Source organism: Penaeus vannamei, chromosome 14, assembly GCF_042767895.1.
Source record: "Penaeus vannamei isolate JL-2024 chromosome 14, ASM4276789v1, whole genome shotgun sequence".
NCBI lineage: Eukaryota > Metazoa > Arthropoda > Malacostraca > Decapoda > Penaeidae > Penaeus > Penaeus vannamei.
In genome coordinates, this window is record NC_091562.1 from 13,948,184 (window position 1) to 13,962,721 (window position 14,538).

The 14,538-nt window shown below is 35.5% G+C and overlaps 1 protein-coding gene across 2 annotated transcripts in view; it reads right to left on the reverse strand.

Moving 5' to 3' along the window:
• IntS3 (integrator complex subunit 3) overlaps positions 1–14,199 on the reverse strand; it is a 35,008-nt gene extending 20,809 nt beyond the window's left edge. Inside the window, exons 1-9 of one of the 2 annotated variants that reach the window (XM_027379617.2) lie at positions 14,015–14,199; positions 12,646–12,810; positions 11,216–11,484; positions 10,873–11,020; positions 8,721–8,844; positions 8,450–8,595; positions 7,298–7,529; positions 6,904–6,983; positions 5,592–6,184 (exon numbers count right to left, since the gene is read on the reverse strand). In XM_027379617.2, the coding sequence (XP_027235418.1) occupies positions 5,592–6,184; positions 6,904–6,983; positions 7,298–7,529; positions 8,450–8,595; positions 8,721–8,844; positions 10,873–11,020; positions 11,216–11,484; positions 12,646–12,810; positions 14,015–14,089 (1,832 nt within the window). In that variant the 5' untranslated portion in view covers positions 14,090–14,199. The remainder of the gene's footprint in view (positions 1–5,591; positions 6,185–6,903; positions 6,984–7,297; positions 7,530–8,449; positions 8,596–8,720; positions 8,845–10,872; positions 11,021–11,215; positions 11,485–12,645; positions 12,811–14,014) is intronic. The other variant, XM_027379618.2, reaches the window with a different exon arrangement.
• Positions 14,200–14,538: the final 339 nt, after the last annotated feature.

Consider the following 14,538-nt stretch of genomic DNA (forward strand, 5'->3'; position numbering starts at 1 on the left):
TGCATACAATCTTTTATTTTGTAAAAATAAGACTAGCAAAAATGAGAGAAAATCCTTTTTCATTCCTCAATAAAACCACATTCCATCTTGGACAGTGTGTGTTATACACCTTATTTACTGAAATGGAATCTAATGTACATATAAACAGGTTCAATCCATCAACTAAAATGTACATCATGCATCTCTGAATATGTAAAACCATGAAATGGCTTGTTTGCAAAACTGAATTTGTATTTGGTTAGCACACAGCTTTGTTCATCCTGTCCACAGCCTACATAGGGACAATGTATATTAACCCATCACCGACGGGTAAAAATTTTGTCAAGTTTACGTATGCACCGGCTTGTTGGCGCGCACTGGCAGTTTCCCCTGTTTGCGCCCGGCTCAATCGGTAGTTTGCGAGTGACATATAGCACCTAAAGCTTTTATTTTTCTAAAATTTATAAAAATATTAACATTTTGAAGGTTTACCTTCACTTTAGGTGCCATTGCCTAAAATCTTTACCATATAAATGAAGCCGCTACTAGTGGAGAAAAACAACCTCTGTCCGACGAGCCAGTAGCGCAGGAATGGGCATGGCATGATGCCCCCGGCATTTGGTCCACAACAGCCATGGCATGTACGTACGTGACACCCGGCGCCAATGGGTTAAGTGACAAATGAAAGGAATACTTAATTGTTTACAATTATTATCCCGAAGAAGCCACTTTTTGCCAGCTCTGCTCACTCCCCCAACCCTGCACCCACAATTTCCCATCCATGTCTGTCTCAGCTTCTATGCTACCAACAGTATGAAAACAGTTGAACCCCTAGCGCTGGTACATTTATATGCCGAAAATAATCAGTTCAGTTAGATTTGTGAAGTCATGCTTTGTCTGGGCCTTTTCTCTGGAGTGGCTCGGCCTGTGTTAACTATTTCTAGTTAACTCACCAAAAATAATATTTTCTGGGTGGTTTCAATATCGGCGTGCAGGTGAGTCCGGCAACCTGCCTGTGCGCCACCGGCCATGGGCGACAAAATCTGAGCACGAGCTCCAATCTGGCATCACACTGGCAGGATGCCTGGCAATGTTTACTTTTCTGGGTGTCTCATATGTGGGATACCCGTCGTAAGTGGCTTAACATATCACCACTCTTATTTTGATGTACTTTCAGTCATTCATACTCAGAATAAATCGAAAGTTTTTGATGACTGCTCCTCCACAATAGGAATTATATGAAGCCCAGTGGCTAGGGGTCAAGACTATGTTAAAAAAATAACAAATACGTTTAAAAAAATAAATAAATGTATAAATTTGTAATCAATTACTTATCATTTCCTAATAATACATATAAACCTACTATACTATCAACTTCTAGTGGTCTATATCATACTGATCAGGACCAGGGCCAGCATACAAATTTTATATTGAAAAGTAACAACAAAAACAAGTTCTACCCTGATAACATTATTCACATTTACCCAGTGCCGACAGGTATAAATGTTTGGCAAGTGGACATGAGATCGGGATTGTTGGCGCACATTGTCAGTTTCCCGTTTGCGCCTGGCTCGATCGGTAGTTGAGTGAGCGACATTTGGCACCTAAAAGTTTTTATTTTGCTATAATTTATAAAAATATTATAATTTTCAAGGTTCACCTTCATTACAGGTGCCACTGCCTAAAATCTTTACCATATAAATGAAGCCGCTACTATCGGAGAAAAACAAACTCTGTCCGACAAACCAATGGCGCAGGAATGGGCATGATACGATGCCATCCGTGTTTCGGTCCACAACAACCATGGCATGTATATGGATATGCCACCCCTCGGCTACGGGTTAAGGATTTGTAAATTGTATAATAGATCAATTCTGAAAGGGAGCTGCATATATTTTCCTTTTTTTCAATTTCAGATCACAAACCTTGATGGTAGAGGAAAATAGTAATCAATGCCTATTTCTTTGCTTATAACACACATTTCTGACTTTAAACATTTTCAATCTTTACCCACAAATGTTTCCACAGCCTTTCATAGTGTCAAACCTTTGCTAACTATTACCTTTTTGCCCAATAGGCTAAGGAAGACGGCTGCAAAATTATCACAAAAATATCTGGCTGAGCAAAATATTGATCAATGTCCATTTCCTGGTTTATAGCATAACAATAGATACAACCACTTCCATCTTCAAATCCTTTTCCACATATGTTTTCTAGCCTTGCCCTGTTTCATTTTTTGGTGAACTAGCTATTTCCTTTTTGTCCACCTGCTCACATATCCATGTGGCAATTTGTTTAGATAAAGGATTAGCCTCATGGGCAGCACTCTATCTGCACCAGTACAACAATAAAGAAAAGTTACTAAATGATGGATATTGCACTTTTTCTGTTGGAGAGGTCTGGTGCCTTAAAGTGTAATAACCAAAATGACAATCTAAAACGAGCTGATTTCTTTCAACAATACAGAGAAAACTATCGTTAGGAGGGGTATCAAAACATTCAATAACGAACAGAACTACATGTTACAGAAGGGTTGGTACTGAGGGGTTCGAATCAGGGCTGAGGAGTCAGTACTCAAAACACCCAACTCTGAGTCACTAATTTCTTGTGTGACCGACTAACTCCAATCCCTAGGTATATAAAAATAGAAAAAATAAATAAATAAATAAAAATAAATAAAAAAATAAGAAAGGAATAATAATTTTTAAAAATTCATAACTACAGGCGACCTTTTAACCCCATGGTGGTGGGAAATCAGCTGGTGTCAGTGTTTGTTTACGTTTTGTTTCTCATCATTCTGCTGACAGATGGTAGCATTAACCTAGTGCCAACAGGTAAAAATGTTTGGCAAGAGGACGTAAGAACGGGATTGTTAGCATGCATCGGTAGTTTCCCCTGTTTGCGCCTGGCTCGACCAGTATTTTGCGAGCAACATTTGGCACCTAGAAGATTTTATTTGGTATAATTTATAAAAATATCATAATTTTGAAGGTTTACCTTCATTATAGATGCCATTCCCTAAAATCTTTACCATATAAATGAAGCCGCCATTATCAGAGAAAAACAAATTCCATCCGACGAACCAGTGATGCGGAAATGGGCATGATACGATATTATCCATTTTTCAGTCAACAACAGCCATGGCATGTACATACATGCCATTTAGTCAGCTACGGGTTACTATGATTTCTTGTTCTCTTGGGTGGAAATAAAGTGTTATGTTTGAAAAGTAGTATTTTTACGATTTATGTAGAGGTATGAGTTGGAGTCGGGACATTTTTACCGACTCCAAGTCCGATTCCAGCAGCACAAAATTACTTTTGACTGCAACTTTGACTCCGATTCGGATTCCACAGCCTGGTTCAAATTTGTCTCATTCTGATTTATGTCTTAAATAGTTGTTCCAAAATTCATAAGGATTCACTGTGAAGTGATTTTATTCCCATTCTGAATGTATTATCCCTTGTAATATGCAGATAAGCCACAGGCCTTCCTAGGGAAAGTAAACATCTGCGATGAGAAAATTTCTCCTGAAGGTACCAACACTGAGATATGTAGTGTCAACAAAAAGCGAGGTAGGTAATGACATTACCCTCTCCTCTCCTAATCTGTTTGTTTCAATAGAAATAAATGCTAAAAAAATAATATATGTATATTTTTGTATCTAATGCAGCATTATCATTTAACAGATTTGAACCAGAGAATGTGATCGCAAGCAAGAGGAGTGGTTGAATCACCACAGGGTTGTTTGGTTGGATGTATAAAAGTGGTGTCGTGGAATTGAAGGATGTTGACCCTTCCAATTTAGTGGCAACAGATATGCAGAAATCCTAGAGGTGTCCCCCCCAACAGTTGTCGTCAATTTCCTGAAACTGAGGACAACAGCCCACTCCACACCAGCCATGTTGTCCAGGATTGGTTTCATGAACACCATGACATCAGGCTACTACCACATCCACCCAAATCTCCGGATCTCAACCCAAATTGAAGACATATGGGCGGCCATGTTAAAATGCATGAGACAAGACCACACCTACAATTGTGTCACATTCATATATAATGCTTTGCAAGCACGGGAATGTCTATGATGTAAGGAAGGCCATGCCTTGACAGCCGAGTTAGTGGCACCTATGCCTTGATGCTTGAAATATGTTTCGGCAGCAAGGGAAGGGAACACAAAATAGTAAACTTAAATATATTACCATTATCTTGTTTTCCTTATTTTGCTCATAATGGAATATAACAATAGTCATTAGGTGATATGACAGCAACAATGTGTACGAGTAGCACCTGTCATATCAATTGTCTGGCAATGCCTAATAATTGTCTTCTTTCTTATGATGGCCATTGATCCAACATAAAAGAGTTTAAGAAGACTTATTGATTAACGACAAAGTATTATAACATACCATAAATCATCTGTGAATCTATAATCTAAAATTGGTGATTTGCCACATATACCAAAAAAGTAGTTGGAAAATCTGGGATACCAACTCTTGTAGCATTAACGATATTTCAAAAAGTATACTTGCTAGTGTCAGAATGTTTAGCATGACTTTCTAGTGATATTTTTCTGTGTAGCTGTACTTTTTGCGTCCAATATTCAGAGAAGACAAAAACAAAAACAAAGGGGAAATCCATCTAGCAACCTGATCATCAACCATTCCCTCCTCTCCATTAGCTTGGTTGCCATAATGTATGGAAAAACAAAACATCAGTTCCTAATACACTGAGACATATGAAGATAATTTTCATTCTGCTATAGATATGTTTGAACCAAAAGGATGATATACAGCAATTTCCAATTATACATTTATAAGTGTACCTGTTAGTCAGGGTGAAAGACCATAAAACTTACTTTACTATTAAAGTCTTTCCAATTATTTACTCCATTAAAAAGAAGAAAAAAAAAAAAAAAATTCACAAACCGTTCCTTAAATTACCGTTAAAGCCTAAAATATTTATGAAATTGTAGTATGGTTATGCTTCACATCTTATAATATTCAGCGAGAAAATAAAAAAAGAGTAAGATTAATTCATTCCTTACTGATTTGGCATTTCAAGATGGAGCAATTTTAATAGAATTTGACTGTATCTAACTGATTGAATCTTACATCCCTGTTTCCTGCACAAAATGAACAACAAATTTTAAATATACAAATAACTAGCAGTATTTATATTAAAGCACGAACTAAACCATTGAAAATCAAACTGAAACAAATTTGCATGACATATAATGAAAAAGTAACACCATTTGTGCCCATTCATGATGATACTTCAGAAAATGAAAATAAAACAAAAACTATATATTCATCATGATAGTATACCCATCAATTTCAGCCATTTTTTTGTCTTACCAACTACCTAACTTACTATGCTTTCGAATTTTTACTTCTAAGGTCAACTTGTAGACCAAAGAAATTACAAAATTATTATGCATCAGTTTAATCATATATTATAATAGTAATAAAAACAAACAAACAAACAAAAAACATCATCAGATAAAACTATGTTCATGCATCTTCATGGAATATAAATTCACATACCAGATACTTTGTTTACAAAAATAAGTCAACAACAATTTCACTGAAAAACAAACTGTACAGTCTTACCTCGGCTGTGGGTCCTTCTCATTCTGCAACTCCACAAGAATGTTCCTCAATTCACTATCCAGAAATTCCAAGTGTTTACTTATGTCCACTTTTTCCTCCACACTATTCACATCATTAACTTTGGCTTTCATCTCCACCCCTTCGGTCACTGGAACAGCAACGACATTTTCTTCCACTTTGACTTTGGCGGTTGGTGGCGGTGGAGGGGTTTTAGACGTGGGAGGCTCTTCCTCTTCATCACTGAACATTGCTTCGTCCTCACCAATGTGGTTACTATTATTAACATCATTGTCACTGTTCACTGATGATGTTGTAAAGTCCAGACCAGTCTCAACCATGAGGTCCATTCTGGTGACATTTGCTGATGAGACTGGAGCAACAAAGTCCTCTGGTTTCACATCTCCAGATGCAGAGTTTGCACAAAATTCAGGGAATGTATCACGTATGAGCTTTCGCAGCTCAGTGTCCATACGAGGATTGTCAAAAAGTGGTTCAAGTGACTGTACAACTCTTTTCTCAAGGATCTGTTTTAGTGAATTACAAACCCCACTTCGTATCTTATCAGCCAATGGCGGGTGGAAATTTGGTATGATCTGAAAATAAAATGAAATATAATACATGTCAATAAACTCCAAGGGCTTTTAATTCATGCATATACAAGAAATTAGAAATATATCACAATACATAAACTTGTAGGAAACTTCCTGAAATATACATTTGGTGATTTACTTTATACTTTATGTATTATTATTTTACTGTTTACTATATGCAATGCCCTGCTGCCAGGTGTCTCTGAATTTCTCAAATTTCTTACTTCTCTAACCAGAAAGGGTACTTTCCCAAAGGTGGGAACCACTAAACTGGAGCAATATTCAAGTGATTATTTATATATATATATATATATATATATATATATATATATATATATATATATATATATATATATATATATATATATATATAATCCTTATCATAATTACTCCAAAAGTTATGCAAACTGTAAATGACATCAAATTGGAGTGAAAAAGATTTTAAGAAAAGCAGCAAATATATATTCACATCACATAAACACTGACCCTTTGGGTATACTGGCATGATGCCATGGCAGACTTGTGCCCCCAGCCTTGCCATTCTCATTCACATACTGAAATAACATCTATTCATTCTATAGGTAAAGCTTTTCTGTAACCCTATTACTTCAGCAGTTGCTTACTAAAGCTTTGGACAGTATCCACATCAGTTACTTGGCAGTAGGAAAAGTTTCTTTCAAAATAAAAATAAAAAAAGGGACCTGGAACTAAGATATACCTACCCGGCAAATGAAATCCAAGAGTGATGTGGTGAGGACAGGATGGGGCCGGATGGAGTGATACATGACGAGAATTCCCGGCTCTGCAAATACATCATTACCATAGAATATCAATAGTCTAAAGTTAATATGACTGATTTTATTCTAGATTCGTTCCCCCGGCATTCCCACATACATCCTTATAAACATATATATTTACCAACAAACAAACTTTACTTTTTCTCTCTTCATGAAATGTGATGATAGATATCCTAATATAGAAAAAAGCTACCCCTAATAATAATAAAACATATACAAGAAACATGAAAAAGGGATAAGCAACCCTTTCAAATGCACTATGAAAGTCATTACAAAGGAACAATGGTCTTACAACTGTGCATATATCCTCTGTACTTACCAATATTCATGATGTTGTCTGTTTCAGTGTTATAAAGGAGCCAATCATAAAACAAGGCTAATTTAGAATTGGCTGTGGCAACTGGGGATGTACAAGAGGAGAGAAGCCAGCCAATCACTGCCCAGCGTGGAATAATGTCCGAACAGAGGACCTCGTTGGATGGGTGAATGCAGCCAATAATAAACCTGATTAGGTCACATCGCAAGGTCTGGCTCTCTGGGGTGTTCAGGTACTGAGGGAGAAACAATGACTCAGTTCCATACCTTTGTGAAGATATTTAAAAACTGATTTCAATCTCTAGAAGAAAAGCAAAGAAAAAACAGGATACAACAATGATGAAAAAAAAGAACAACAACAACTAGCACTGGGGTAAAAATGGGAGGGGAGGAATAGAACATCATAAGTAAGTGGTGAAAATTGAATTTGTTTGATAATACCTGTAGACAAAAATAAAACAGAGAATATAATGTAATTCCTTTCGAATGCTGCACTTCTAACATTCCATCCTACTTCTAAGGTATAAAGAAACACCATAATTTACCATGAAGGAAAAATACCTTGTTCCCTCTTCAACCCTGTCAAACCTTCCCCAAAAACTTGGATGTTTAGTTTCAAAATAAGATTCCAATGAATTATTTATGTAATAACAAAAATAGGCATTCTATGAAGAAAACTGATAAATATGAAGGGCATTTCACAGCGTAGTCTACATCAAAAAAAAAAATTCTTGGACAAAATATGGAAAATATAATCAGATGACCTCATGAAAGATTTTGATGTATAATAATAATAATAATAATAATAATAATAATAATAATAATAATAATAATAATAATAATAATAATAATAACAACAACAACAATAACAAAATTAATATCAATACTAACATAAGCGTAGTTTCGAATCATATACATGATACGATATGAACCATAAAATAATCTAGGCAAATTGACACTACTACCTTCATGAAATATAAAATGTCTTCTTACAAAACAGCAAAATGCAAACAAAAAAATGGGAACCTCACAAGCACCAGTACAAATATTCATAATGTCGTCTGTCAAAAGTAGCTAAATCAAGGTTTTCTTATCACCTGAGAAGGTACTGTCATTTATGACTATGTTATGGTGGAGTAATATCTCCTTTCTTTACCTGTCTCTGGAACCATTCTTGGTATCTTTTTTGCATGCCAAATTTGACATCTGTGCATAGGAAAACCATCTTCTTCTCCATTTCTGGTGTTAAACGAACCACAAAGAATCTGCGAGATGTTCTTGTCTGCAGCAGCTGGAGAATTCCTGTGAGAGATAACATGGTCTTATTCAAAAAGTAAAAAAAAACACACCTTGATAAAGTTCTGTCAAAGTTCTGTCAAAATTCCTGATTGTTACCTTTACATACAGGACTATCAGTTCCTCCTTACCTGTGAAGCCTGCCGATAGAGATGTGGGGTTGTGAATCAAATCTCTCCAGAAGGCTTCTATTTCCTGGATTTTGGCAATGTTTTGCAGTAGCCGCACCAAATCTCTTCCAATCATCAGACAATCCTGCAACAAGAATAATGACTGTTAATTCATATAAATAAAAGCGGATTGACATTTCTCTAATAGAATATCATATCAACTAAACGCCAATGGGAAAATGTTGCGTTCACTTTAGTATTATTTTGTTAAATGTTTCTGTACATAGATGGTTCTGCTTATCCACAAAGTAGTCAGTGAGTAGATTGTGTGACCTAACCTTTCCTTGAAATAGCAGGAAAATGTTGTTGTTTTTTTAACTAATGCTATCAATATTGACACTTTTGTTATAAGCATCATATTATTGACATTACTAACAGCATTATTACATACTAGAAAATATTATCGAAAATCAAGGAAAAGGGTAAACAGGTGAGATAGGTAGTTCTCGTGATTGGCTCATGGGTGACTTAGTACTTGTGAAGCCAGCTATATGTAAAAACAATTACTAAATCAAAGACACAGTGGGCATGGCATTTACGCACATGCCATTCCTAGCAACAAGTTGTTAAATAAGTTTACATAATATTAGCAAAAATACAATAATCTGAAGTGAATGAGAAAAGATAATAAAAGATGTTTTAAGACACCAAATCATATTCTACTTTTTTTTTCTTTTCTTTTTTTTTTAATTCAGCACATTTGTGTGTCAACCAATTCACCAATGGGTGATGATTTCAACAGGAAAGTTAGTTAGCTAGGTAACATTATAAAAAAAAAAAAGCCTGAACACCTCTACTCCAACATTAATCTAAACTGTGATTTTGAAATGCTGGTGAGATTTTAAAACAGTTTTCCAATTTTTGAAGAGTCTGCTTCTGTATAAAGTAAATTGGAGTCAACCTGTGTTTCGTTCTTCACCATATATTATAAATACTATCATTATCTTACCATAGCTAAAGTATCCACACTGAATACAATACTAATCTATCTGATTCTGCAAGCTGTTGTTTATCATAATCTTGTACAAATGATGATTCTTACAGCAAATGGTATTTGTGATTACTTTCTTCCTTGTGATTAAGATTTGAATTCGAAGCCTAAGCAATGGAACAGCTGTGGACTGGATACCAAGATTAGAGTGGGACTATAATCCTCTGCACACTGGTACAAGTACTATCCACTCTAGTTTCTCATGAATTTTGTTACACACAGAAGGCTCCACAAGTGTTCATCCACAAAAGACACAATTAGTTGCCTAATGTGTTTATCAAACCATTCCAGCATAAAAGCTTAGAACTATGCATCTGTCCCCTATCAATGTTTTATTTTCACTGTGCAGCTAAGTTACATCAAAATTTATTTTGACATAACTTAGCCTCAACTCTCACTCCATTTTCATTTCTATCTGTACAGAAGCAATGAACAGTTTTTTGTGACATTTTACACCCCCTCCCCCCCAATGCCCTGCTGGATATTAACATTTAGAACAAGTCCCAGCAGAAGATTACATTTCAGATTCCCTGCCCTCACCCTCATCTCAGTATTTTCATGTACAAAAATATACAAACACATACAATGTATGAAGGTATCCATATGCGCCTAGAAATTGGTATACACAAATGCATCAGAATATCCAATTTGTTCCTTTACATCAAAAAGTCTTCTAGATTTTAGGTTACAAATGTCTAACAAAAACTTTAGCATTATTATCAAAGAAAATCAACAATTGTTGAAGACAATAAACAAAAACAAGGACTAGACACGCTTTAATTTACATAATCTGAAGCACCACCTGGATACATCAAATTATGTATTCCTCACAAATCTAATGGTTCTAATTGGAGTAGTCCACAGCTCAGTGACATGATAAACACACAAGTAACAAATCTGACTAAAATGCAAAAGCAATCATAATCATACTTTTACCTATAGGAGCTTAAGGAAAAGTAAAAATACAATTTTCATTTAGAACTGAAAACCCACATCCCAAGAAAATACATGTGTTAAGGACTTCCACAAAGTCTAGAATCTCCAATACATACTAAAACAATAATGGATTCTAGGAGTAAAACTAAAACAATGTTAGATTTTAAAAGTCAACTTATTACACACCTGAAACCTCTCTCTTAAGAGGCCCACCACAAACGTCACTTCTTTTTGTCTGAGACTAGCAAACTGTGGCCCATGATGATCCTCCAAGATGCGGAGATATGTATAGGCTACCGATGCCACTATCACAGGAAATTTATCTAACCATGGTCTGTAACATAATAAAATCATTAGTAAAATGTACAAAAATAAATGGCACCATTAAAATGAATAACAAAAATATTACCATTAACTACCCTAATTACATAAATACATGAATTATGACAACCAAACAGACCAATTAACTTGAAAATATCAAATCAAATTACATAGAAAACATGCAAAATATTTCTAAAATTTGATTTACCTGTTTTCTCTAAGTATATCGACCAAACTCTCAGCCAACCACACATTCTTCGGTGACACATCCCCTCCAGCAATTTGCCGAAGGAGACACCAAACGACACCTTCCACATTATTAATGCCTGTCTTGACAAGCTCCCGGACTAGCCACAAAAGTTGTCTTCTTGTGCTCTCCGATAAACGGGAAAATCTCTCACCAATGATCTGGTGTATAAGGGTCTCTGTCACCACTTTCAGCGAGTCTCTGGACACCAGTGTCAGATCATGGTAATGCTGGAAAAAAGAGGACTTATGACTTGTGTTATCCTGCATGAAAATAATTGCACACTAATACTTTACTGTTTCAAGTACATCTACAATGATAAATATAACAATAACACCAACACTACCAACAACAATAACATCAACAATAATAATAATAATAACAATAATAATAATAATATTATTATATCATAAAATAATAATAATAATGTATCATATAATAATAATAATATATCATATGATAATAATATATTGCATAACAATATAAATAATAATATATTATATAATAATAATATATTGCATAACAATAATAATAATATCATATCATAAAATAATGACAACAATAATAATAATACTAATAACAACAACAATAAAAACAATAACAATAACAATAATAATAACAACAATAAAACAAAACAGCAATGAGCAATAAAAATAACAAGGAAGACTTAAATCACATATAGTTAAAATACTTCATCTAAGTATTAAAGGCTGTACTGGTAATCATTTCTTTGACATTCAACAATACAATAATTTTTCTCAAACTGTCATAAATATTGACAAGCACACATACAAAATACACAAGTGGATACAGACAGAAACATACATTGATATGTTATATATATATTTATATATGTATTCATGAATCCACAGGCTATGATGTCCACAGCCTCGATGCCTTTTGGCACAACAGCAATGGTCCATCGCCCTCCACATTTTACAATGTAGCAAGATATTGTTGACCTCTCTGATTATCTAATATTGGAACAAATCAACCCATTTCATCAGATTATTTAAGGTTGAGGTTCATTGCTCTTTGTTTGAGCGCAAAAAGCAAATGGCATAGCCTATTCCTAATAAATATTATATTCACACAATATTTTTGAGATGCGCTTTGACGACAATTTTATGTCTGCTACTAGACAGGAGCAGTAGACCACCTTGTCAGTTTAATCTCAATTAAGAAATCATTCAGTGTTCTATCTTGCAAGTATGTATTTTTTGCCATATAACAAACGGCTGTGATGCAATGATCAGTTGGTAATTTGCCACCGTTGTTTTGGCTTTCAAGTTGCAACCCATGTTCAGTTTAGAAGTCACAGACGGTGATTTCTAAAAGAATGTAAATTCACTTCACACACCATAATTCTCTTTTCCGTAAAGTTTACTCACCCGAGGAGCTATAGCTGGGTCAGCTAGAATGCTGACGAGCAGGCCTAAACAAACCTCATCATGCACCTTGCGATCATCTAAGGCTTTGTTTAGAGCGTGATGAGACTCTTCTTCCGTTAAACCACGGGTAAGGTTTATAACACAATTGTACGCCTTATCGAATTTCTGCAAAAGAGAGAAAACAATAAGTATTTTTCTTCTTCAATTGTATAAGGCATTTGGATTTTTAGAAAATAAAATTCATTACCATTCCCAAACAAAATGAGTTTTGACAGTTAGGGAAGATGTATATATTTACTTCAATATGTTCTCGTGCTATATGCAAACAAGACCTTTATGTCTATCAACAAAAAGTGTATTTCCCTGTATTTGCCAAATAAGTATACAAAGAGAGAAAAGTACGAGAAAGACTAAAAGCAGTTCTATTTTCCTTGACGGTAAATTACTCATATAATTTCTACACATCCACAAGTTCACTGAAAAAATCCAAATTTCTGATTTGACATTTTTCAATTGTATTTGAAATTATCAATGGATTACAAATGACCTATATTGGCGTTTGGCATACAAAACCAGAACCCCTATATCATATACATCTAAATCTGTGCAAATGCTAGTCTACAAATTCGTTGGATTAAATGTCAATAAAAAGTATTACATATGCATGATATAATTCCTTATCCTCATTTACAAGATAAAATGTCTAACATCATGAAAATACATTTCACCCTAAGCAGCATTTGTGATACTTGTCATACTTCTTTCTTTGCAGAGGAAAACATAAATGCTCATACTGTCTTTATGTTTGACATACTGAAATTAACCTTGCCTTTAATTTTCATAGAAGGTATTAAAAACTATATGATTATCTGCCTTACTGCCTATTAACCTTTCCTGTTTGCTCAATAAAAACACAAGTATGTTTGCAAACAACTTGATAATTTATTATACATGCAACATAATAGAACCCCTGGAAACAAAGTGTTCACTTCGTTGCAATCTAAACTCGAACCCTAGATATAGAAATAAGAGAAAAGAAGCCTAGGAAAGGCAGCGATATTCATTTAACATCACTTGATAACCTGCCACATAGCAATCCCATTCAAGAGAAGTCTCCCCTCTTATCCACTCTATCCTATATAAAATCTTTTCGTATCCAGCAATGCCATTCATCCTACACCTCGCAGACCCTTTATTTCCCCAATAATTTTGATGGCCAGAGCCCAGGGGAGCCTCCAAGTGGCCTAATTTCCCAGGTAAAGGAAGGTGTTGACGCGATCAGCTGTTCCTCCTTCCTCGCCTGCGCCATGATCATGTGTCTGCCTCTTTCGCTCCCTCGCCACCCTGCTCACTCAACTCGTCATATTACCTCGTCTAGGTCGATCCGGCCTTCGATAACCGACGTCGTGAACAACCGGGATGTGACGGGTCTCTCGGTGGTCATTATGGGTGCATACTAGTGCTAGAAACGCCAGGAAAGAGAGGTTCGTCTCGCCGCAGGATCCACAGCCATCACACCCGCCGCGCAGCCATGGCGCTGGAATACACGGCGGCGGAGGAGGAGGAGGCGAGGCGTGCGGCGGCCACGGGATCTAGGGGGGAAAACGTGTCGCTGGCTATACTCCTTATTTATTGGAATGCTGGGCTTTTATAAACCTTTTAGGTGGAAATTTTGAGGAAAACATATGGCCGGCTGTACTTTTTGGTTGTACTCCGTCTTTATTAGAAAGATGGGCGTTTATAAGCGTTTAGAATGAAAATATGAGGAAAACGTGTAGCTGGCTGTACTCCTTGGCTGTACTCTTTCTTTATAAGAATGGTGGGATTGTAAAAATCCATTATGATATTATTTTGAATTTGTGAATGGCGGAGGTGAGACCTGTAGCAGTCATC